Here is a 26,105-nt window from a genome sequence, read left to right on the forward strand (position 1 = left end):
GAACTGTAAAGGAAAGCAGGAAGAAGACAAAGAATGGAATTTTCTAAAAGTGCTGAATAGCAATCAGTTAAAAACAATGAAGAAAGAAGCTAGAATTGTTTGATGGAGGCCAACAGCCAACTTATCCTGTTTCAAAAGATAAATTCTCCATAGATAACAAAAACAATATTAATTAAACATAGTCTCTCAAATTAGGCAGGTCCCCAAATATTCTTATACCTCAGTAGCACAGACATAACCTATCTCTGCTTTGAGTGTCTACAATTCAATGTATTATGAAAGTATAATCAGGAAATTTTCTACTGTACTGAAAAGTTAAGATGATTGAGGTATTGATTGTAGTGAGTTGCATGCAGATTTTCATTACAATGAAAAGATTTCAGAGTTCAATGGTTTAAACACTCAGTTATCTAAAAGATCTCAATTACGCCATCACTCTCAAGTTGCTCATTGCTCTCAAGAAGCTCAAAATGAATGGAACCTATTTCTCAAAGATGCTTAGTACCAAGTTTTAAGTAGGTGTACCTTGAGTATTTTTCATATTGATTTAATTAAAAATAAATGTTTTCAACTTCAGAGTCCATGGACCTTTCTTTCCAAGAATTCTGAGGCGTAGGAAAGGACAAAGAAACTTTGGAAAGACTATAACACATATCGTAGCAAAAGTGATGACTACTGACATGGTAAGAAATACATTTTATTCTTATTTGTTAATTTAAGTTTTAGCTGCATATAATTAGAAAACAAGCTCTTTGAAGGTTGGATTCTTGTCTGACATTAATGTCTTATTTCCTCCATTACACCCAGCTCAGTGATTGACATATAATACTAAATAAATAAATGTCCACACTATTTACAGAGTACTAATCTTGTTGCCAGGTGCTATGCTAGCACCTCTGGGAGAGAAATATGAGAAATACTGCATTTGAGGGAGATACACTTTTGAACCAGACCCACAGTCCTGCTTCTTCCATACATCTGACCAGTTTGAATGATGGTGGAGATGTTGTTTAGTGGAAGCTGAGTCATGTCCAACTCTTTTTGTGACTCTGTGCACTGTAGCCTGCCAGGCTTTTCTGTCCATGGGATTTCCCAGCAAGTATACTGGAGTGGGTTGCCATTTCCTTCTTCAGGGGATCTTCCCATCCCAAGGATCAAACCCACGTCTCCTGCATTGGCAGGCGGATTCTTTACCACTGAGCCGCCTGGGAAGCCCTATGGTGGAGACACAGATAAGTGAATAGGCTATTGCAGTTGCAACACAGAATAATATAATAATAGATGCTATGATAGGAGTATATACAGGAGGCCCTTAGGAAGGGAACATAAGCAGAGTTAGGAATTCTGCAATGCTGGCTGAGAAAAATAACTCAGATGAAACCTAAAGGATGAGTGTATATTTAACTAGCCCAAGCGGGGAAATGTTTTAAGTCATCTCACTTGACTTCTCAGTAGTATTTCACAGCTCTCTCCTTGAATAGTTTTTCATTGTCTTCTGTTCCCATACTTTGCTGGTTCAATCTCTCTAGTTGTTGTTGTTTTTTTTTCTCCTTCTGTCCTCTAAATGCTTGGAACTTATCTTTTTTCTGCACTATAATATGCCTAAGAGATTTATGTGATCTTTTCCCATGCCTTCAGTTATATACACTGATAATCTAAAATGTGTATCCACAGCCCACATTTTTGTTCTGAGCCCCAAACCTGTATGTCTCTACCTATTGCCCATCACCCCTTAATTATCTCCTGAGTACTTCAATTCATGATCTTATCCAGTAACTAGTTTACATTCTGGAGTTCTCTCTTTCAGTAAATAGCACCACCATCCACCCAGGTGTTAATTACAGCTTTCTGTGAGTTTATTATCCCATCATCACCTTCATATACCCCTTCCTCCCTCACTAAACCACATCTTGGTGTACACCATATTGTTTCAGAGAGCTACTGTATGTCCTTTAGGTATCAATTTAAATGTCGTTTCCACAGAAAAAAACTTGCTCAACCTTCCAGAATACATAGACTACATACTCCTATGCACCCTGCATGTTCCCTTACTGTCACTTTTCCTTATCATAACTGTGTTAAATATTTTCTGTGGCTACCTATTGAATGTCTGTCTCCTTTACTATTAATATACTAGCTCTTAAGAGCAAGGGGAGTATGTTTAGCATTCATCTAGTCACCTGGCATGATGATTGGCATAAGGTGGGTGCTGAGCATTTTTCATTAAATAGTAAATGAGTACATGTTTGACAGAGTATGGGGTATATATGAGGAACTAAAAGAAGTCCAGAAAGGATGGTATTTAATACCTAGTAGGAGAGTGAATAAAGATAAAGCCTGGCTGATTAGACTGGTCTTGTCTGTTATCCTACCAATTTTTATTAAGCAAAATTTAATTTTCCTTTGATTTGCTTACTAGATCAGATTTTCAATAACAATTATTCCACCAACTACATTTGTAAACATATTTTGAAACATCATTGTAAAGTAAGGTATAGATTTTATCTCTACCCTTTTAAAATATTTTTATTTTTGCCTATCTTTTTATTTGTTTTTAAATCTGTTTTTGGCTTTATTTTCCTATAGAACAGTAAAATATTTCTGTAATTTTTATTCAGTGCTTTGCAACCCTGTCTTCATTTGTGTAAGTAAATATCCACAAACTTCAGACAACAGGACAATGAGAGGAAGACTACTCTGATAAGGCAGCATCATCAATTTCTACTTTGCTCAGATCTTTGATTTTAGATTTACCTTTGAGGTGGTGTACCTAGTCACAGCTGTGTATATAAGCCTTTAACAGTTTTCTCAACTTTGAAGATTCTTTAGTCTTTTACCTGCTCTACACTCTCTCCTTCGGAGAAGGCAATGGCACCCCACTCCAGTACTCTTGCCTGGAAAATCCCATGGACGGAGGAGCCTGGTGGGCTGCAGTCCACGGGGTGGTGAAGAGTCAGACACGATTGAGTGACTTCACTTTCACTTTTCACTTTCATGCATTGAAGAAGGAAATGATAACCCACTCCAGTGTTCTTGCTTGGAGAATCCCAGGGATGAGGGAGCCTGGTGGGCTGCCATCTATGGGGTCGCAGAGTTGAACACGACTGAAGCGACTTAGCAGCATACTCTCTCCTTAAACAGTTTTATCTATGCCCATTATCATTATGCTGGTGATCTTTACAAGTAGTGTAGTGAAAAGGCATTGACTTTGTAGTCAGGTAGCCCAGTGTTTAAATAGCCTGTTTTGGGCAAGCTGCCTAACTCTGAACCCCAATTTCTTTATTTCCAGAGTGCTTTAAAGAGAGAGAAAAACTGTGCTGATTAGGAGGATGATCTCTGGAGCCAAACTGCCTGGATGCAGAGTTTGGCTTTGACACTTATTAGTTATGTGATTTTTCAACAAGCTGTTTTCCCATTTGTGCTTTAGTTCCTCGTCTGTAAAATAGGGATAATACTGTGTTCTTTATTTATAGAGAAAACTGTGCTGATTAAGAGGATGATCTCTGGAGCCAAACTGCCTGGATGCAGAGTTTGGCTTTGACACTTATTAGTTATGTGATTTTCAACAAGCTGTTTTCCCATTTGTGCTTTAGTTCCTCGTCTGTAAAATAGGGATAATACTGTGTTCTTTATTTATAGAGACTATATGAATTCATATTTGTGATGTGCGTAGAATAATGGCCAGCACATAGTAAGTGCTCGATAAATGTTTTCTACTAGTATGATGGCTACCACCACCACCACAACTATCACCACCAATACCACCACTAAACTTTATTTTTTTTTTGAGGATGAAGTTAAATCCTATATATAAAATACCTAGCAGTACCTGGCATGCAGTGATTTTTCAGTAAATTTATCCCCTCTTGCATTTTTGCTGATCAACATCACTACAAGTTCTTCTCAGCATCTTTACCTTATGTCTCACTAACAGATAACAACCCTAAATTTGAACTTACTGTTCTTTTGTACACAGCCTGTCCTTAGTCCTCCTGTATTCTCTATTGAATTAACGTCCTAAATATCCTTCCAGTCAGTTGAACTAAATATGTCTTAACTTCTCTAACTCTGTCAAATTGTGATGATTGTCTTTAGTTTTAGACTCAGTCTGACTTCTGAATCATTCCTGACAGAGATAAGCAGTATTTGTTTCAGTACTTAAACTAAGGTTCAACATTAGTTATTCTCCTATATTTAGGGGAAATATCAATGTCCCCATTGTTCATCATAGAACTCTATCCTGCTCCTTCTTTGTCTAGAACGCAGGATAGTGTGGTGGTAAAGAATATAAGCTTTAAAATAATAGAAATCTAGGTTTGATTCATAGTTTTTCTTCATAATAATTGGGTTGGATTTAAAAACTTACATAGTTTCTCTTATTTCCTTATCTATAAAAAGGAGTAATGAAGTCTATTCTATAGAGTCATTAGGCTTAAGTAAAATAATTTATGTAAATCTTCTAGCAAAGTGCCTACCACAAAAATGTAAACTACTAATATTATTACTATTTTGCCATTCAGATCTCAGTCATGTATCTATCATTGTTTCCCTGTAATGCTTCAGAAAGTGTGGTAATGTGTGTGGTAAAGTGTGTCTGAAAATATACCAGGTGTAAAGAAGAATAATCAGTTCCCTTCCATCTGCACTACTGAGTCTGTTGTTACCTGATTCCTCAGAGAGACTGTGCTTTTGGTTATTCTTTCTCTTTCTTGTATATTTTTTCCCTTTTTTGAAATTGAGATGAAGTTCACATTAAAAAATGAGCTATTTTAAAGTGAACAGTTCACTGACATTTAGTAATATTATTTCACTATCTTGTGCAACTGTCATCTCTATCTAGTCCCAAAACATTTTCATCACCCCCAAATATAACCCTGTATCCATCCAACTGTTGACCTCATTCTTCCCAGGCCCTGACAACTACCAATCTCTTGTCTTTGTAGATTTACCTATTCTTCATATTTCGTATAGATAGAATCATAGTATATATGACCTTTTGTGTCTGACTTCTTTCACTTAGCATAATGTTTTTGAGGTTCATCCACACTGGAGCATGTATCAGTATGTCATTTTTTTCATGGCTGAATAATATTTCATTGCATGTATATACCACGATTTGCTTATCCATTCATCAGTCCATAGACATTTGAGTTGTTTCCACCTATTGTGAATGGTAACATATACAAATATTAGTCTGACTACCTATTTTCAATTCTTTTGAGTATGGTAATTCTATGTTTAACCTTTTAAAGAGCCTTTTAAAGAGCCGCTAAAATGTTTTCCACAGAGGCTGAGCTATTTCATGTTCCCACCAGCAGTGTATGAGGGTTGTGATTTTTCCACATTCTTATCAGCACTTATCTGTCTCTTTCATTATAGTCATCCTAACGGATATGAAGTGGTATCCCATTGTGATTTTTATTTTCATTTCATCTTTTCATGTGCTTGTTAACCATTTGTGTGTCTTATTTGGAGAGAGATATACTCAAGTCCTTTGCCTATTTTTAGTTGGGTTGTTTGTCTTTTTTTTTTTATCAATTATGAATTCTTTATATAGATACTATATTCATTTTAGATATATGTGTGCATATATTTTCTCTCATTCTGTAGTTGTCCTTTGACTTTCTTAATAATGTTCAATGATGCACAGAAGTTTTAAAGTTTGTTCAAGGTTTCAACTGCTATTTTGTCAAATATTCTTTCCAAAGAAAAGGTCCAGATACTTTTCTGTGTTTCCTCAGGTGGTTTCCGTCAATTTTTTTTTTCTTTTTAGTTTTCCTCATGAATGGACCATAGTTTCCTGTTTCTTTGTATGTCTTAAAATTTTTGTTGAAAACTGGGTATTTTTAATATTATAATATGGTAACTTTGGGACTTGGATTCCATCTCATCCCCAGGGTTTGCTGTATTGATTGTTGAGGACTGCAGTTGTCGAGATGTTTAGTGAATTTTTCAAGCTATTTTTGCAAAGGCTCTATTTTGTGTATGGCTGCTAAAGCCCATATTATGTCACTAACTGAAATACAGTTAGTGACCTGACAGAAATTTCCCTAAAAACCTGCAGTTAAAAATAAAAAATCTTGTTTTTGCAGAATAGGTACTCTTCAAAGCTATGTTAGGCTGCCAATTGCTTTCATGTTCTGCTTGCACAGGGCCATTATCGGCCAGAAGCACAAGCTTAAGTTCTTTACGGATCTTTTCTGAGTATGCATCCATCCCTGAGATTGTGTATTTCATTGTAAGTTCCCAGGATATGAGGTAGCTCTTATTACCCCAAGAATTACCCCAAGAATCTTCTTCAGCTTCCTCATTTGTAGGCTTTTTCTTGTTCCTTCCTTCATCCTTGTCCCAGGTAGCTTTGGGTATAGTATGTCTTTAAATGCTTTTTATCAGCTGCTACTTGCAAAGCTCCTCCATCCACAGTTCAGTTCAGTTCAGTCGCTCAGTTGTGTCCAACTCTTTGCAACCCCATGAACTGCAGCATGCCAGGCCTCCCTGACCATCATCAATTCCCGGAGTCTACCTAAACCCATGTCCATTGAGTCAGTGATGCAATCCAACCATCTCATCCGTCCCCTTCTCCTCCTGCCCTCAGTCTATCCCAGCATCAGGGTCTTTTCAAATGAGTCAGCTCTTCACATCACGTGGCCAAAGTATTGGAGTTTCAGCTTCAACATCAGTCCTTCCAATGAACACCCAGGATTGATCTCCTTTAGGATGGACTGGTTGGATCTCCTTGCAGTCCAAGGGACTCTCAAGAGGTCTTCTCCAACACCATAGTTCAAAAGCATCAATTCTTCAGTGCTCAGCTTTCTTTATGGTCCAACTCTCACATCCATACATGACTAATAGAAAAACCATAGCCTTGAATAGATGTGCCTTTGTTGGCAAAGTAATGTCTCTGCTTTTTAATATGCTGTCTAGGTTGGTCATAACTTTCCTTTCAAGGAGTAAGCGTCTTTTAATTTCATGGCTGCAATCACCATCTGCAGTGATTTTGGAACCCCTCAAAATAAAGTCAGTCACTGTTTCCACTGTTTCCCCATCTATTTGCCATGAAGTGAGGGAAGTAAAACAAAAGTCAGTTTCCTTACCAGTCCCTCTTCTGAGATAAGGGGGAATAAGAAAAATATAAATGATGGGAATTCCCTGGTGGTCCAGTGGTTAGGACTCCAAGCTTCCCAGTGCAGAGGACATGGGTTTGATCCCTCATCAAGAAACAAAGATCTTGCAAGCCGCGAGCATGGCACAGCAAAACAAAACAAAACAAAAAACAAAGCCCAAACAAAAAACTTAGGGGAAAAAAATGAGATGGATTCTAGAGTTTTTCCAAAGTGTCTATTTACAGAGATAATCCTTGTACTGTTTGCCACAGATGTATAAGAGTACATAAGATGTAATACAAACACAAATGACTATCTTGGTTTGCTGACTTAGGATTATTATAAGAGTTTCATATATATATTTCTAGAAAAATGTTCACTCCTGCTTATCAAGGAAAATTAAAATTAGGCAGCGAAAATTGTTAAAATGGCAAATATTTTTATACATTTAAAAGGTACCCCATTCTGATGAGCTTGCAGAAAAGTGAGTTCCCAGATCAAGTTTCAATTGGTTAAACTTTTCTGGAGGGCAGTTTAGCGATATGTATACAAGAGGCTTAAAATGTTTTATACCTTTTGACAGTAATTCTCAATCTAGCAATTTACCCTAAAAAAATAACCAGAGATGTGCATAGTTTATTTGTGGTAGTATTTTCATGGTATTGAAAAATTATAAGCCATCTAAATAAGGATAGAAAATCATAACATAAATTATGACACATTGGGATTTCCCTGATGGCCCAATGGCTAAGTGTCTGCACTTCCAATACAGGGGTCCCAGGTTCGACCCCTAATCAGGGAGCTAGATCCCACATGCCGTATCTAAGACTCAGGCAGTCAAATAAATAAGTATATACACATCTATGTGATGTATTATTACATAACTTTGATACATCAGTATTATGCATGTAAGTATATGCATAGGAAAAAGACAAGAAGGAAAATAGCTTCATAAATATATTCTATTTAGGTAAAAATTTGTTAAAATTTCCATTTTTGTTATGCTTTGTTTCAATTTTCTATTTTTTATAAGAAAAAAGATACATGAATGATAATGCCATTTCTATTGGGATAAAAGAATAGACATTTTTTTCATGGTATATATTTAGTTTTCAGATTTTATTTTTAAAATTTCTCATTCTTACTGGTTCTAATAATGAAGTTCTTTCACCTTTTCTACTCCCAGTGCAAATTCCTGATACTTTTTCATTTTAGTTTTAGAATCTGTAATAAATTTTTGATGGTTTACCAAAATTTTAGGGTCAGTTTGAGTTAAAGAAAATAAAGTAATAGTTTCCAATAGGAAAGAAATCTGGGGTCATCAAAACCTAGACCTAAAGTTTAGCTTCACCACTCACTCACTCTGTGTCCATAGGCAAATCATTTACTCTGAGTTTCAATTTTTTAACATTACAAGGGTATAATAATATTTTACCTCAAAGAACTGTTGGGAGGCTTAGAAGGTAAAGGTCATAATAACTTCTGGCTGTATTTAGTAGCTGTAAAAATTGTTAGGGATTGTAAGGAAAATCTCCTTTCATTGTTCTTTGAGCATTTAATGAACATAAATATACACAATATTTAAACAGTGCATTACCTATAAGATAATGTGAAAAAGCACATTACCAAGGAATTAGCTGATTTAAATGACCTATGTCAGTTGGATCTACTGTTCTATTTCTTCTTTTCAGGTAAAGGACTTATCTCCAGACACACTTCTCCAACAGCATGATGATTTGGATTTGGCTTTGGATAGCTGTTACAGTGGAGATACAGTTGTTATTTTTCCAGGAGAATATCAAGCTGTAAATCTTGCTTTATTGACTGATGACATTGTTATAAAGGGTTAGCAAGTCATCCTTTTTAATTTTTTAATAGCAGTGTATTCTGGACAAACTATATATTATAAACATGGTTAATCAGATTACTAGAAATTAGAGTTTTGTGTTTCATGAAAATTATGTGTGCCTTTTCCAATTAATATTTTCTCACCTGTCCAGTGTGGGCTTCTAGGTGGCTCGGTGGTAAAAAATTCAGCTGCCAATGCAAAAGATGCAGGAGATGAGGGTTCAGTCCCTGGGTTGGGGAGATCCCCTAGAGGAGGAAGGAATACTGCCTACTCCAGTTTCCTTGCCTGGATAATGCCATGGACAGAGGACCCTGGTGGGCTACAGTCCATGGGGTCACAAAGAGTCAGACATGAGCAACTGAGCATGCACACGCATGTGCACCTGTCCAGTAGGATATTATCTGTGCAGATTACCTCATTTGGACATACTGTACCAGAGCAGATCAGTGAGACTGCTTCCCAGTGATAAACAATCAAAGTCATAATAAAACAAACAAAAAAAACCTGCTCACAATATCTTCTATCAGCTCTATTTTTTATCTAAACTATTTTTTCTCTTCTGTCACCACATTTCATATTACTTTAGCAGAAAACCCAAATGTAAGATTATATTAAAATATACTCAGTATTTTCTCTAAAAGCTTAATTCTATGGAAACTTACTAAACCAGAAGTAAAAAAGCAGAGTTTACTAAATGTCTTTTAGATTCTGAACATATTTAGTGACTTTAATTCTGTCCTTTTACATTAAGGTTATTCCCATTGTCTGGCCAAAAGACAAGACAGATGACTTAAACTTTGCTATTATTTCAAAAATTGAGCATAATTTCCACTAGATTTTGATGACTGTAATGTTCACTTTGCTGAACTATATGGGTAATAAGGATATTTGTTAATTTTAAAAATTTGTTGTCTTCAATATACAACCCCTTCTTTTTGGATAGTTGTTAGGTGATTGCGAGGCATACTAGAGCAAAATCATAGATACGATTACAATAATCTTATAACCTAATTCAAGAGTCTCTGCCAGTCTTTTTTATTATGGTTTATTATGGTTTTGAAACCAGGTTATGGTAAGATACTTTTTGTATCTTACACATTTTGTAATTACTGCTCACTATGTAATATAGGAAAATATGTAGTGGAATAAGTGTGTTAAGTACCATAGTTTTACATCTGGGTTGATTATAAACACAGATTCTCCCATCATGGCATCAAAATATGGAAACAAGACTACATTATAGTTAAGTGTCTAAATGGTTGACTGAATAATTACAAATGTTACTTGTAATAGCAAGTATTACTGAATGACTAACGGGCTTTAAGCTTTGGAAGTACTCATTTAATTATGTTTTTTTGTCCCTATAAATCAGGAATTGGGAAGAGAGAGGAAATTATTATTACTTCTGAACCTTCTCATGACAGTTTTGTGGTGTCCAAAGCTGATAACGTGAAACTAATGCATCTATCTTTGATACAACAAGGGACAGTTGATGGTATTGTGGTGGTAGAGTCTGGTCACATGACTCTAGAAAACTGTATATTAAAATGTGAAGGAACAGGAGTCTGTGTTCTTACAGGGGCTGCTTTGACTATTACAGACAGTGAAATAACTGGTGCCCAGGTATTTTATTTATAAAATTTATGGCTTTACTTGGCTGTATATAACTTTGATTGATCTTAATGTGTAAACAGAAGGTACCAATTGTTTTATCTTTGAATGGAATTATAATTAAGCTTGGAAACTGATAAAAGTAAATTAAACAAGAACAAGTAGAAGCATGTCATTTTACACACTTAGTATACTTAGGCAAGTGAGCTGCCAAAGTAAGAAATTAGTTTTGGTGATGTGTGCTTTTTAAAAAAATCTAAGAATCAGTGGTTATAAACAGATTATGAGTCAGGTTAACAGATTTTAGGAGCATTATGAAGGACTTTAAGTACACATACATTAATTTTTATAACTACTGAGAATAACTGTTGCAAGACCTTCCCTTCTAAGACGTGACTTGGATGTTGGGTAGAGGGCAATGTAATGGTCCATACTTCAGCCTTCCTATGGGTCTAATGATTCTTTGACACAGATAGTTTGTTTTCAATGTTTTAAACATTATTTCCACAATAAATTGTACTATTGTATTTTCATGTAACTTAATATGTTTAGACTGCTAATTTTAGAACTACAATTTTCAAATCTAAAGAAAAATTTGGAGGTGTACATGCGTTTTGTAGATTGTTTTATTTGCTTTTAATTTACAGGGTGCTGGTGTTGAACTGTATCCTGGGAGTGTAGCCATTCTGGAAAGAAATGAAATTCATCACTGTAATAACCTCAGAACCTGTGACAGTTCAAAAAGCACCTTAGGTGGAGTTAATATGAAGGTATTCTCATATTTTTTTAATGTAAGAATTATAAATATTAGAAAGATACCAAAGTATTAGCTTCAGCCTTAAATTTTAGTCTGTTAAGTATGGTATAAGCAATTAAAATACAGTTTAGATGATAGTTGACAGGAAACAAATTTTATAATTATTTCAACTTAAATTCTTAGTAAATAACTTTGAATATGAGAAAGGGGTAAGTTCTTTTTAGATTTTGTTTTCATTGAGCCAGACTTGTAGTATTAATACATTTGGCTAAGTAAAGCAAATAAACAGGATAAATATATTAAGAAATATTTAAGTCATTCAAAAGTTGTAAAATAATTTAAGCTAACCAATTAAAACATAAATAGCAATAATTTGTAAGTGAAATGCTTTCCCATTCTTTTCTCCTTATGTAAATTCTACCTTTCTAGGTCCCTCTCTCGACTTGTATAGTTAACGATAAACTTGAAAACTTCATATACTATTTCCTCAAACATTTTTGTAGTTAATATTACATTAATCCAGTGTGAGGAAAATAACACTTGTTCAAAACTGAGATTCAGTTTTTTAAGGAAATGTGTGAGCTCAAGAATTAAGTTCTAGAGTTTATGAAATGTTCATTAGTTCATATTTTTACAGAAATTACTGAAAACCTAATTTCCTTGAATAATTTAACAGGTTCTTCCAGCACCCAAACTGAAGATGACCAATAATCATATTTACAACAACAATGGCTACGGAGTAAGCATTCTTCAACCAACTGAACAGTTTTTTATTGTAGCGGAAGAAGCCCTCAACAAAGGGGCTGCTTCAGGAGATAAAAGAGATGATAATATGCTCTCCAAAGTAATGCAAAATCTGAATTTGGAAATGAACAATAATAAAATAGAAGCAAACTTAAAGGGGGATATTAGAATAGTAGCAAGTTGAAGCATCTGGATTTAAAGTTTTATATTTCAGATATTTGTTTAATAAATCTCATATCCCACAGAAATGGTAGTTTTAATTAAATTCAAATTTTATTTAATTAAAAAAATTAAATATTCAAGGGCTTCCCCAGTGGCTCAGAGAGTAAAGCATCTGCCTGCAGCGCAGGGGACCCCAGTTCGATCCCTGGGTCGGGAAGATTCCCTGGAGAGTGAAATGGCAACCCACTCCAGTATTCTTGACTGGAGAATTCCATGGACAGTGGAGCCTGGCGGGCTGCAGTCCATGAGATCACAAAGAGTCGCACACACCTGGGCAACTCACACACACTAGGTGGGCTACCCTGGTTGTATTTAATGCTCTCTCACTGAAGATTCATTTTAATGTTTTTTTTTAAAAATGTCTTTGAAATATCACACAACATAAAAGCTAAGTGGTAATACCATCACCACCCATTCCAAAAGCAAATATGGTTTAAAATTCTTTAAATTTTTTGGTCACGCCATGGGGCAAGAGGAATCTTAGTTCCCTGACCAAGGATTGAACCCAAGCTCCCTGCATTGACAGCATGGAGTCTTAACCACTGGACCACCAGGGAAGTCCCTGAATATTGTTTCTTATAGCCTTAGTCCAATAAGAAGCATTAGGATTTTTACATAGTTTATGGCCAATTTATGGTCAATTCCCGATTCATTCCTACATATCTATGCAGTAACTGGAATAAGGTAACAGTTATATAGGATTAACTATAGGAAACACAAAAAGTCAAAATAAGACAAAAAACAAAGAAAATGTATTTCTCCCTTATATTCAAGAAATCCAGAGGTATTCAGTTACAGAACTAGAGGATGATCCACATGTGTACTCAGTATTAGGTGTTAAGTGTTAGAAATTCAAAGTGCTTCAAATTTCTTGTCTTCCATTTGTATGGTTTTCATCCAAAATCACCACATGGTCTAAGACAGCAACTGTTGCTCAAGCCAAGCAGAAGGGATAAGACCTCTCTACTAAGTCATACAGATTATTTCAACTTTTATGCCCCGCCAAGGCCAGAATCTAATCACATGGTTATATCTAAGTGCAAATTAAGCTAGAAAATATAACCTTTAAATTGGATTGTCAGGTGTGCTGTACAACAGGGTGTTTTTTAAGAAACTGGTCTTTTTCACAAAGCACAATTTACGTTGACTTCAGGATATAAAAAGAAATAAGCACAGGCTTCAGCCCTTCATCTTTCCTTCTGCACATTGACTGTCTCCGATTTAGTAAGTGACCCTGGGTTGCTGTAATCTCTTAAGGCTGAGAGAATTTTGAGAGTAAACAAAGCAATAGCCTTGCATGAACAAACTTCTCAATCATTGGTTACCTGCCTCCTTCTGGTTGCTTCCATTGGTTTCCAACCAATTACTTCTCAGGCCTTCAGAATACAGTTCCTCCTGCTCCCCATTCTCAGTTCACTGAAGCATATGCAAAGCATTTTAAAGATTTTCTAAGAACTTTATTTTTCTCCCTCCTTTGCCTTTCCACCCTTAACATTTTTATCTCCATCATATTAAGAGGCTTCAGTTTAGTTCAGTCGCTCAGTCGTGTCCAACTCTATGTGAACCCATGAACTGCAGCACGCCAGGCCTCCCTGACCATCACCAACTCCCACAGTCCACCCAAACTCATGTCCATTGAGTCGGTGACGCCATCCAACCATCTCATCCTCTGTTGTCCCCTTCTCCTCCTGCCCTCAATCTTTCCCAGCATCAGGGTCTTTTCAAATGAGTCAGCTCTCCACATCTGGTGGCCAAAGTATTGGAGTTTCAGCTTCAGCATCAGTCCTACCAAAGCACCACCAATGTATTATCAAACAGTTCTATAGGTTGCAGTCTGGCATGGGTCCCACTGGGCTTAAAATCAGTGTTTCTGGATGCTTTGGGGGAGGATGTTCCCTTGTTCACCTGAGTGTTGGCAGAATTCTGTTGTTGCTGTTGTAGGACTGAGAACTGTAGTCACCTGGGGGGTACTCCCAGCTTCTCGTGACCAGCTGCGTTTCGGTTGTCTTCCTTCCTCCATCTTCAAGGCCAGCAACAGTGGACTGAATCCCTTTTCTGATCTGAATTCCTGCCTCTCTGACCCAACTCTTCTGCCCCCTCCTTTGAACTTTTAAGAACCCGTGGTTAGACTGAGCCCACCTGGATAACCCAGGGTAATGACCCCATCTCCAGGTCTTTAACTTCAGTCACATCTGCAAAGCCCCTTTTGCCATGCAAGATACATATTCACAGGCTCTGGGAATTAGGATGTGGACATCTTTTAAGGGGCCCTTCTACTTACCACCCATCTTAATTTTCTAAATCAAGGGATGACAAATCCTAATCCTACTCCTCACATGGGATTTAAGAAGCTTCCTCCTCCAGGACAAACCAACACATAACCTGTACATTTAGAAGAGTCTAATTCAGAACCTAAAGTCGTTCTGTTTTTTCTGCTCTCTTTCCCTTTTGTGCATGTACCTGGTTGGCCTACTAATCTTGGAGTACAGGCATTGGGTCCTAGTAACCATTGTATTCCACACTGTACTGTGCATTGGAAGTAATAATGTTAACTGTTTTAAAGGAATGCTACCAATGGGTCTCTGCTTATGCAGAAAAATGAGGTCTACAATGCAGGACTGTTAAGGATATTTCATCCTAATTGCTGGGAATGGAAATGTTAGGATTTTGGAGGTGAAGACTGGACAAATCAAGATGAAAAGAGTGGTGTTGGTGTGCAAGGAAAAGGAATGAATTAGAACCCCCTTTTTTGTAAGGAGTTTTCTTTGCTCCACTGAAATGCCAGTAGCAGCTATGGTAAAGTCTCAACTAAAGAACAGAATGGGAACCCTAAGTCTCTTGTCAATTTATTAGAAGCAGTAAAAGTAGCAGGTGGCTACATACAAACCGAAGGACTGAAAGGACTCTTCAGCAGCACAAGGTACAAGGAGTTGCTAATTCATTCTTTGTGAGACACACAAGATGCAGTGAATTAGGGGGTTTTTCTTCAGTTTGGCAAGTTTTGTTTCTGGACAGCAATCTATTGTTCAGTAAGCAGGTTTTTTTTACAAAGGCCTGATGCACAGAAAGAAAATCTCAGCTGGAGATACAGATTTGAGAGCCTATAAATAAACTGGACTAGTCAGCAGTTAACTGTTGAAGATAATCCACAAGAAGAGGATTTTGAAAATGCCACTAAGACAAAATATAAGTTGTCTAAGTTCACATGTCAGCAGCATTAAGATATGAACTCGGTTCTAATCAAAGAACTTTGTAATCTCTACTATACTATATACTGTGCTACTGAAATGAGAAATGTGAAAATTCACTGGAAACAAAGTATATACATCTCCAATAAAATAACCTAGCTTAAACAAATATCCTTTGAAATAACATGTTAATGTAGTTATTTGTCAAACACCTAAACATTATGCACTGGTGAGGCTTCGCTTACCTTAGTTTTTTGGATTAATTTTTATTCATTTTAGTACTGGAAACTAACCAGGAAAAAACAGAATGCTGACCTTGGTCTTAGATTTTTCAAAGACAAAGCTTGGGAAAAAGTAAAAATACTCAGTCCTAGGTCAAAAGTTTTATTCAGGTACAGAGATCCATGTCAATTGGGTACCGGCCAGTATTTAATGCAAGAATAACAACAGCATTCCAAGGCTATTTATTCTAACTACTATAGGTAATGACATCAGTTAGTATAGCTATGAAATGAAGTAGTTTTTCCTCTGATGTTTAAAACTAATGAATGTAATTAACTGGCATTTTGAAATTATTCTAATGTGTAAGATCAACAATTAACTATACATGGCCAGTATTCAATGTAATACTTTATTTTCTATTGTATTAAACTAAAGTCAAGAAAATACCAAGTTAATTTTAAAGGCAATTCTCAACTCGTGAAAGAAAAAAAAATACAAACTGTGGTACTTTTATTATAGATTATATTTTACATAATATAAACAAAATCACTAATATAACTAAATGTCTAGTAGTTTAAGCTACAATGAACTACAGAACAGGTGGAAAATGGGTTAACTTACTGGCAGCAAATAACTTGAGAAAATGGGTAGCATGCTTTTTTTTTTTAAACTGTCTATGCATAGACACTGACATAACTAAACTTTAATAGCCTCCACCTCCTCTTCCTTGTCCAAAGTAACCACCCCCATAGCCCCCCCTGCCGCCTCCTCGCTGGAATCCTCCAGACCCCCGGTATCCTCCTCCACTCTCCCCTCTGTAGTCTCCTCCTGACATTCCTCTATAGCCACCGCGGGAAAGCCCTCTAAAACCGCCACCGCCGCCACCTCCACCTCCACCTCCACCATAGCTTCCCCGAAAGGAGTTGGAGCCTCCCCCATAGCCGCCGCCGCCGCCGTAGCCTCCTCTCCCACCGTAGCCCCCACCACCCCCGTAGCCACCAGTGCCGTAGCCTCCAAGGCCATAGCCTCCACCGCTGTAACTGGAACCTCCCCTTCTATATCCACTTCCGTTGTCATAGCGAGCCATCTTGGGAGGACGGGGCCCATCTCCATACCTAGGAAAAGCAAAAAACCACCACTTTGTCACACTTTAGCAAAGCAGCCTGAATACTTCTCAATTAGTCACAAAATATTAACATTTATAGTCATATTTGAATATTTAATACACAAAGGGAATACAGTCAAATGCAAATTAAGCTGAAATGAAATAAATCTGCTAACTCCAAGATAGACATAAGAGGAGGCATATCTATAAATATGTTTTTCTAAAGTTCTTACTGCTTCATTCTAAAAATCTTAAAATTTTGGCACGTGCTTACAACTTTCACTCATCTCAAATACATGGCATTCTAAGAAAGTAATAATTTGACCTGGCAATAAATTATTTGACCTTTACCACAAAATATTTTCCTATAAATATTCCTGTGAACTCTGAAAAATGTTTTTGCAAAATGCCTTTGGGTAATTTACTTACATCTAAATCGGCTTCATATGGCAAAGAAAGGAGGGTAATGAAAAACTGCAGAAAATCAAGATGTCTCACCAAAATGTCAATTTAACAAACCCCAGTCTGCTCATCCCTCCTGTGCAGCTTTTCTTAGACATTAGCATTACCAATTCAGCTGCTGTCAAAGCCAGAAACACGGTGGGATCTGTCTTCATTCCCTCACTACACTGCTCTCCCCATTTTAATCCATCACCAATACTTACTGACTCTATTGTAAATCTTTCTAATCTAGTCACTTTTCATTTCAATTTCCCTGACTGTAATTCAGACCACCATTTTATTCACACAACCTAACCTCTTATTTCTATTCCATCCTTACTAGTTCCTGGTCTTTTGTCCTTCACAGAGCAGCTTGTATGTGAAGGCTTCTTGATCACCACCCCTTCCTGACAAAAGCTGTATCTCCTAAACATCTATGAGTATTGCATTTATACCATGCCTGGGACACATATTTTCCATCCTTCTCTCTGAAGATTCTTTCTCAATTATTCTGTACTACTGACCTTGTGGGCAGACCACCGTTATGAGAGCACCATTTCAGGAGCCATCCTGTTTGTCTGAGAATCCAGCTCCACCATTCACTAGCTGGGTGATTACGGGTTTTAACTTCCCTGTGCTTTAGTTTATTCATTTATATTAAAAGGGATAATGATCTACTAACATCACAGGCGGCATACGCATTAAAACAAGCTAATATCAGAAAAGCACTTAGCACAGTATGCCACACCCTAAGTACTATGTTTAATTCAAAGGAAAACTTAACTCAGTTATAACCAAAATGGAATGCCAGAATCCATAAAGCACAAAGCATTTCTGTAAGTTAACACTTTAAAAGTGATTTTTGATGGGGAGATTGAGAAATATTTTTGAATGACAAATTTTAATGACTGTATATTAGATAATGTTATTTTAACACATTTTTGGGGTGTGACTTGTAGCTATGTTCTTAAAAGATACATGAAGCATACTGATGTAAAATGTCGTAACACCTGCAACTGAATCACAAATGATTCAACAGAAGTATGTGTAATATATCAAAGCAAGTGTCACAAAATGCTGACAATCATGGAAACCTAAGGTAAGAGTTCACTGTACTATTGTTCTGCCTTTTCTACAGGTATCAAAAATTTTGAGAGTAAAAAGCAGTGGGCAAAGAAAAATTTTAAAGGTGAAAAAAACTGAAGCAAATAAAACATTTTAAAGATTAAACTCTGATGCTTTTCATTTGAAGCAGCAGCAATTTAACCCCTCATCATTTTTCCTGTAGAGATGGCAAAGCAGTTCTATGGGAAGAGGACTGACTGTCTGGGTCTGTCACTTTTTTTCCTGTCATGGGACTTATCCTGGACTCTATATGTACTTCCAAGGTCTCTTTATCTCTAGCATGCACTGGTGTAACGTATCATTAACACTCTTTTCTCTGAATGTGTTAACCAGAACTTCATTTAGAATTTGTATAGAATTTTAAATAACAAGGCCTCTATAAACTAAATGGAGAGTAACATTATTGTCTCTTCTGCTTAGTTCAAAGGAAAGTTACTGTGGCACCCACCGTGTAGTGCCAATCATAAGGTTGATACCAGCAGCTGAGGGCCGAGAGATCTGGCGGATTGTGTTCAGCATACGTTCATTAACGGGATCCAACTGGCTGATGATACCAGGCTGTTTGGTTACTTCAACAACCAGAGCCTCCATGGCTGCTCGAAGAGCAGTGATACAGGCAGCAGCTTCATGAGATATCTGCAGTCTGATCCTAAATTAGGGAAAAACGATTAAAAATGAGAGGTGGTACACACAGAAAAAGACTATTACCTCCCAATTTCACCCATGGCAAGTGATGGGATAAACTTAACTTCTTTTCCAAGTAACAGTACTTTCAACAAATGTAATGGCCCTAGATTTAGGAAACACAGGTATGAAAAGTAACAATAAGCTAAAGCAACTTCTTAAATTTCACTGCTAGCTACTGGTAGGAGTTGTGAACCACGAAGTCTACCAAGTGAAGTACTCTTAGCAATACAGATCACTTCAGCCTCCAATAGAAGAATGAAACAGGAGACTCAGAGTTCTGTAAACTTTCATGAATATGACTGAGCCTACTAACCATTAAATTCTGTTCAATTCTGCCAAGTGCTTACTACACAGACACCACTAGTCTCTGAGCAATATGAAGTGTGCATAAAAAAGAGGCATCCAAATTCCAATTAGATTCTAACTCCTTAGTGTGGTATTCATGGCAGTGGATAGGACTCCAATGAATAATGCAGCAGTCCCCAACATTTTTGGCACCAGGAATTGATTTTTTGTAGAAGATACTTTTTCCACAGACCGGGGTGGTGATGCGGATGGTTTGGGATGGTTCAAGTGCATTACATTTACTGTGCATTGAATTCCTATTATTACTACATCAGTTCCACCTCAGATCATCAGGCATTAGATCCCAGAGGGTGGGCACCTCTGATTTAATGTATCTGCCTCTAAAAGTATCATCAATTTAAGACTTCACTATCAACTACGAACCATAAGCCTAAGATATACTACTCTCCAAGAAAGACAGTGTTATAAAACACATTGTTTATGCCATCAAATTTTGCCATATTTCACAAATAGATTAGCAGCTGAATTCTGCTACATTTCAATTCTGGGAATTCAGGTGAGTTCACATCTGATAATCCATACCAGTCATCTACAAGCACAAGCTGTCCATCAGACTGAACTTTCTTGGAGGCAAAGAGAAGCAGCTGCAAGGGGGTGACTAAGGTCATGCCTTTAGCAGAGATGGCCCGGGTTCGAATCTGAAGATAAAGAGGTAAGAGGAAAAAGCTGACATTCCAACTGTCAATCAACTACCGTATAATAATAACGAACTAAAACTCATGTCCCCACTACATATTAATAAAGTAATCTGGATTTTAAATGTAAAAGTTTTCTAAACCTCTCTTTTCTTACCTTTTCACCAAATACAAAGAAGGGAGATGGGTACTTCATGTCTTGGCTGCTAAAAGGACAATTAACAGACGACTTGTGGATGAGTGCATTACGCCCTTCAGTGGTGAGAATCTTTCTCTTTTCCTTATGGTAGCACACATTGGGGTACACACCAAAGGCCAGGAGAGAGATAACAACATCCAGATTGTTGTCTGGTCCAGTGTTAGTAAACACTTGTGTCAGTAAACACTCTGTTAAGAGGAAGGAGATTAAAAAAAAAAAAATCAAGTATCTGGCTAATTCTCACATTGCATTTACCAAAATTAAATGACAATTATAAGAATTAACTCCTCCCTCATTCTCTTTTTCAAATAACCCATCTAACTGCCTCTGTTCTTAGCATTCTTGCACTCAGATTAATGCAAGGAGAAATTCTGCTGAGTCTTCACAATTTTAGTAAAATGTGTTTTCTAGTACTTAAAAAAAATGTCCCAATTAACCATCTCCTCTCAGATTAGAGCTAGATTGATATGACCAGTGTTCCACCTGCTGCTCTTAAAAAGCTGTTCCTTCTACAGAAGATGAAATGATGACCAAGAGGAACACACTAGAAAAATGCTGATGTTTTCACCCAAACAATGCTTTATGCCCAGCCCATCACATGGAAAGTATGATGGTAAGAGTGTGGATAAACTTTGTTCCAAAAAGCCTGTACACCAGTCTTATAAACTTCCAAACTGAATGAGTGCGGACAAGTAAATTTAAACCTCTGTGCCAGTTGCCTCACCTGTAAAACAGAGGTCATATCTGCATCTCAGGAATTTTATAAAGAGTCTATCATACAAAAATGTCCTATTTTCCTTTGATTTTGATTTTAAAAAGTACAAATTTGTCAGTTTACAACAGAAGAAAAATGTTTAGTTATTTAGATATGGCCCAGAAGGTAGTCCTGTTTCTGGTTATGTGTTTCAATTCTCAATGTTTCAGAAAATTAACTCTGTCTCAATCTAGTTGGAGAAGTACAATAGTTCAAATTCACATAGGAAATGAACAGTTGGGTTACTATTCCAATATCATGTATCAAAGTCCTCTATGATTAGCTATCCATTAAAACTTACTCAAAGCCAATTAAAATTTAATGCAATAGAGTTTACTTCACATCTAAGAATGAACAGATGACAAATTAATACATCACTTTACAAACCACTACCTGAGGTTAATTCAACAAACTGCTCATTCTGTAAGTGCAAAAAGCTCGGCCTTTGTTGTTCACAAAGTAAATGGACTGGAAATAAAAGCACACCCCTCCATCTAAGAAAGACCGTGATGTGTAACTGATTCACTCCCGTACAGCAGAACCTAACACAACACTGTAAATCAACTCTAATCCAATAAAAGTAAAACAAAAAAAAAACTCCCAAAGTAGCACAATTCTCAAAACATCTACTAATCATAATTATACAAAATTGTAATTTGAACACTATAACCTTTTGCATCCTTAAAAAAAAATTCAATTAATGTGAAAAACTGATTATCACCAGAGTTCAAAAAACTAAGAAATAGCTAGGAATACAAAGAAAGCAGAAGGCCTTAAAGCTAAAATATACTGCACGGTCAATGTGAATGTATAATATTAAGGTATTTTAGATATGAAAATCTTACCTTCTGGAAATCCAGAATTAATCAGAATCTCTTTGAGCTGAACTTTGGCTTCCCAGGTCATTCTTAGTGTTGCCATATTGAGTCTTTTGTGCTCACAAAAACGTATCTCTGCTTCTTCTCCACCCATTCTAAACAAACAGGTTAAGATGTTATGCTCAAAGCCTAAAGAACCTGATACAGATTACAAACTAAGACAGTTCATTCAAATCTTACAAATCTTTGTCTTTCAAGCCCATACCTAGCATCATCCCAAGCCTGGAATACTGATAAAAGGGCCACATGATCAGAAAATCTGTTTCCAGCAAAATTTCGATGGATATAACCCAGTCGCTTTCCTTCACTGATGAAAGGCTCTGGAAAGCAGGTGGCAGCAGAGATGGTACAAATAGCATCTCCCACACTGAAAGACAGGAAAATTCAGTCTAAATCACATTCTTCTTCCAGCAACTCGGGCAGTATAGTCAATCGTGGGTCAGGGTATTTATTAGCTATCATATTGCTTTTTTAGTACTGAAATTGGTTTAAAAAGAATTTTACAGCTGCTCTCCAGATACAAAAAGAAAAAAACATAATGAGCTTTGATGTTAATGGATGCTTATTTACCATAAATTGACCAGTATTATATTTTCCTTTCCCATTCTCCCTCATCTTACTAAATCTCTTAATCTTCAAAACTTGTGAACAAAATATACCTGTTTTCCTAATCTTTCTCTTTCTCGGACAGTTGCCTAACCTCCTAGAGGAACTACACTTCTCTTGTGATAAATCTGTGCTCCTCATCTCAACAAGTTAGGCCCAGGTATCCATCTACTAGAATAGTCTCTTCTCATTTCACACTTTCCTCAGTATCTGAAGTATGCCACTTCTCTACTGAGGAATATTTAGCTTTTTCTTCTATTTGGGCCCATCCGGTTTTTACTGGGAGGGGGATAAAATTCTGAAACTGTTTTACCATTTAACTGTAAGCAATAAAGCAAAGCACTTACTAGAAAATACATCCCATTATCATCATTTTGCCAAAACGAGGCTCAATGGGGAGTTTAGCCAGGATTCGTCCTAGAGGAGTCAACTCATCATTGGCATCTAATGCATCAAGCTCTGTGGGGAGATTTCTTTGTAAGCAGAAATAGTAACGAATACCCCTTCAACCCCAGCAAAGATGAATCTTATCTTTACAGATTAAGGTTCAGATACTGACTGAGGTTTTCATCATTTGTCAAGCCAACTCCCAGCATTATGACCATATCAACAATTCCCTTCACCCAAAAACAGAACACAAAATTAACACGAAGAAAGCACTAGAATTAGGCCCTGTAGGCTGTAAAGCTGAGTACAGTTCAAGAGAAGTCTGTAAGTACAGTATTAACTATAATAGGTGTGTAAAACATGCTGTAACAAGTCTGACACCATCTGTTAATAATTTTTAGTAAGAAATGAAATCTGGAGAATAAATTTCTGAAGTTCACATAGCAGATGAGCATGAGATTAAAAATTCAAATTGGCTCCAATGTTCTTAATTTTCCCACTATACATTGCTCCTCTAAGTGTGATTAGAAAACATAGAGGTTCTAAGAGATGTACATAAAATGCTGTGGGCATCATGAACAATTCACTGTCTGATCTTAAATATTGGTTAAGAAATAACATCTGCCTTTTCTCCTTTTTTCCCCAAATGAGACTCACATTATATAAAATGTTGCTCATTTTATATACTGATCATACTAAGTACATTAAGCAACATTGGAAGTTTTACTTCCGCAGTCCTATGGACTGTATCCTCTTCTTGACTCCTTTGTGAAGTGTTATTTGTCAGGACAAGACAGATGGTATAATTCACATGAGTTAGGCACATCTGTATTTGTGGGTACCTCTAAGTGTGTGCTCTGCTTCAATCACAGCATCCAAAGGCGGAGGTTCAATTGCCTTGGCCAGAAACTGGCCAATTCCTCCCAGACGCAGAAGTTTTATGCTCAGAGCAATTTCATGCAATGGTGTTCGGAACATCTCTGGTGTCATGTGGGTTTCGAGTCTAGGAGAAAATAAGCATAAAATAACCATCTTCTTTTGTGTACACAGACATTTAATTAACAAAAACATTGCAGAGAGCAAATCAGGCCCTTCCCTCATCCTTCCACAATTACCAAAGAACACTTATATTTACTACAAAGACTCTCTTGGACAAGACTCTAACCTTTTAAAATTTTATTAATAAAAGCTATTAAAAATAAATTAACAATAATAATAGTATTTACTGAGAGTTTACTGTGTGTCGAGCACTGTTCTCAATACTTCCCATTACTGACATACTTAATTCTCAAACAAATCCTATGAAGTTAGCATTATACTACCTTTTTTCCCCACTGAGGAAAGAGACACAAAAAGGTTAAGTAACTTCACATCTCATTTTGTAGAATGGGGAAATAAAGGCCTAAAAAGTGTGAATGTTTAAGGTTATGTGATACATTAGGTACAAATAATATTAAAATTCAAGTCCCCACACTTCTAATTCAGGCTTATTCTATATAAACTATTTACAGTGAAGATTCAGAGGGACCGTCTGGAGGTGAATGCCAACATTGCTGGCAAGACTTAGATCAGCTTAAATCAGGTTTACATAAACGCACATAGCATACCTACATCTTATCTTACAGAAAAAAAAGAACAAAAATCTCAGATCTATTCATGCTGTTACTAGCTGTGAGCTGATTTTACTCTAAGATGCTTCTTCGGTTCAAGGGAAAATCCAACCTTTAAAAAGAACTAAGTACCATGTTGCAGCCAGTTGCCTGTATTGATTTCTGATGCTGAAATAAACCTACATTTACAATTACCAGGGAGCCATGCGACCAGTATAAGAGCAAATCAAAGCTCTGATTTTCACTCAGTGTGTTACATGCACCTAGACCTAAATTAGCCTGGCCCACAATTCTTCACTGTGGTAAATACATCCCCCCCCAACTTACCTTTATTATCAACTTGTTAAAGCTAACGTACACACACTGATTTCCAGAAAACATACAACTAAGTAGATATCTTAAGTCGATAATTCACGGACAGTATCTTTTTTTATTTAAAAATATCGGAGATCGCTTCTCGGCCTTTTGGCTAAGATCAAGTGTAGTAAAAATATCGGGGGGGTGGGTGGGGAGGCACACAGGGAATAACAACTTTATTTGGAGAGCCAACAAACTGAGAAGATGGTGCACTCATGCCCCAGAGTCTGGTCTCATCCCAGGTCTCATCCATCCAAGCAACTGGTCTCATCCACTAACACTCCCCAAAAGGCTTTGTGGTATAAATGGAAAGGGACAAGGCATTAACAGACTTGGATTTCAGCACTGGAGAAGTCTGCTAAGCTCCTTAGGCTCTGGTTTCCTTAGGTGAACAATGCCCTTTGTCTCTCACATACATGAGGCAGATCATATGACAGAGGTGATGTGCTGGGTGGTTGTGTGGTCTATAAACACAAAAGTGCTATTATTTTAACATATTTTTTCAGAAAGCTAATCATTTCATAAATATCAGTACTCCCTATGTGGTGCCAGAATGCTGCACATATTTCTTTTTTTTTTGGGTGGGGAAAACATGTCATGCTTATTTTAAAAGGTTATCAATAAACAGTATACCAGTATCAAATATGCCACTGTTGATAATTTCTAATTTCATCTCATTCTCACCACAATCTTATATCTCAGCTAAGTTTCCTGCAATGAACGTAACTGAAAGCACTGTGTTCTGAGTTCATTAAGTTATGTCAGGGCAGAGGTGTGGGAAAGGGCTGTGTGTGTAAAAAAGGCTGAAAGGAAATCTTTCTTCTTCCCCCAAGAATTGGTCTTACCTCTCAAAACGAGCTCGGCTACAGAGGTGAAAGCAGAATCCAGGGCGTACACGGCCAGCTCGTCCTTTCCGCTGCTCAAGGTTTGTTTTAGATGCCCATACTGTAGCATAATTGGTCATATTGTTGTGAGCAGTGAACAGCTTCACTTTCTGCCTAAATAGGAATGGGCGGTTAATTCTAAAACTCACATTACTATCAATACATGGCTATTATATTTCCACTAAGTAGCAGGTGCTTTCCAGACAGTTAGGCCTACCTGCAATGTCTGACTGTGAGCAGCACCAAGAATTTGACTCGGTACTCCCTAAGCTGCCAACCTACTATGATGGGATACAATACACACGGGCCACTTGCCAGCTGGATGATCTTGGCCAAGTTACGAATCTTTCTGTGACTCATTTTCCTCATCTGAAA

The 26,105-nt window shown here is 36.9% G+C and overlaps 2 protein-coding genes across 4 annotated transcripts in view; one reads left to right on the forward strand and one right to left on the reverse strand.

The window, feature by feature from the left end:
- SHCBP1L (SHC binding and spindle associated 1 like) overlaps positions 1-12,312 on the forward strand; it is a 35,520-nt gene extending 23,208 nt beyond the window's left edge. The window contains exons 6-10 of the mRNA XM_020898456.2: positions 578-683; positions 8,795-8,948; positions 10,325-10,575; positions 11,211-11,333; positions 11,997-12,312. Of these exons, the coding sequence (XP_020754115.2) occupies positions 578-683; positions 8,795-8,948; positions 10,325-10,575; positions 11,211-11,333; positions 11,997-12,248 (886 nt within the window). The 3' untranslated portion in view covers positions 12,249-12,312. The remainder of the gene's footprint in view (positions 1-577; positions 684-8,794; positions 8,949-10,324; positions 10,576-11,210; positions 11,334-11,996) is intronic.
- Positions 12,313-15,842: 3,530 nt separating this feature from the next.
- Positions 15,843-26,105, reverse strand: part of DHX9 (DExH-box helicase 9) — a 43,561-nt gene continuing 33,298 nt past the window's right edge. For all 3 annotated transcript variants that reach the window (XM_020898453.2, XM_020898454.2, XM_020898455.2), the window contains 9 exons: positions 25,692-25,844; positions 23,722-23,882; positions 22,840-22,951; positions 22,092-22,253; positions 21,854-21,981; positions 20,213-20,442; positions 19,943-20,058; positions 18,816-19,016; positions 15,843-16,811 (listed from right to left, as the gene is read on the reverse strand). In XM_020898453.2, the coding sequence (XP_020754112.2) occupies positions 16,400-16,811; positions 18,816-19,016; positions 19,943-20,058; positions 20,213-20,442; positions 21,854-21,981; positions 22,092-22,253; positions 22,840-22,951; positions 23,722-23,882; positions 25,692-25,844 (1,675 nt within the window). In that variant the 3' untranslated portion in view covers positions 15,843-16,399. The remainder of the gene's footprint in view (positions 16,812-18,815; positions 19,017-19,942; positions 20,059-20,212; positions 20,443-21,853; positions 21,982-22,091; positions 22,254-22,839; positions 22,952-23,721; positions 23,883-25,691; positions 25,845-26,105) is intronic.

This window comes from Odocoileus virginianus, chromosome 11 (assembly GCF_023699985.2).
Source record: "Odocoileus virginianus isolate 20LAN1187 ecotype Illinois chromosome 11, Ovbor_1.2, whole genome shotgun sequence".
NCBI lineage: Eukaryota > Metazoa > Chordata > Mammalia > Artiodactyla > Cervidae > Odocoileus > Odocoileus virginianus.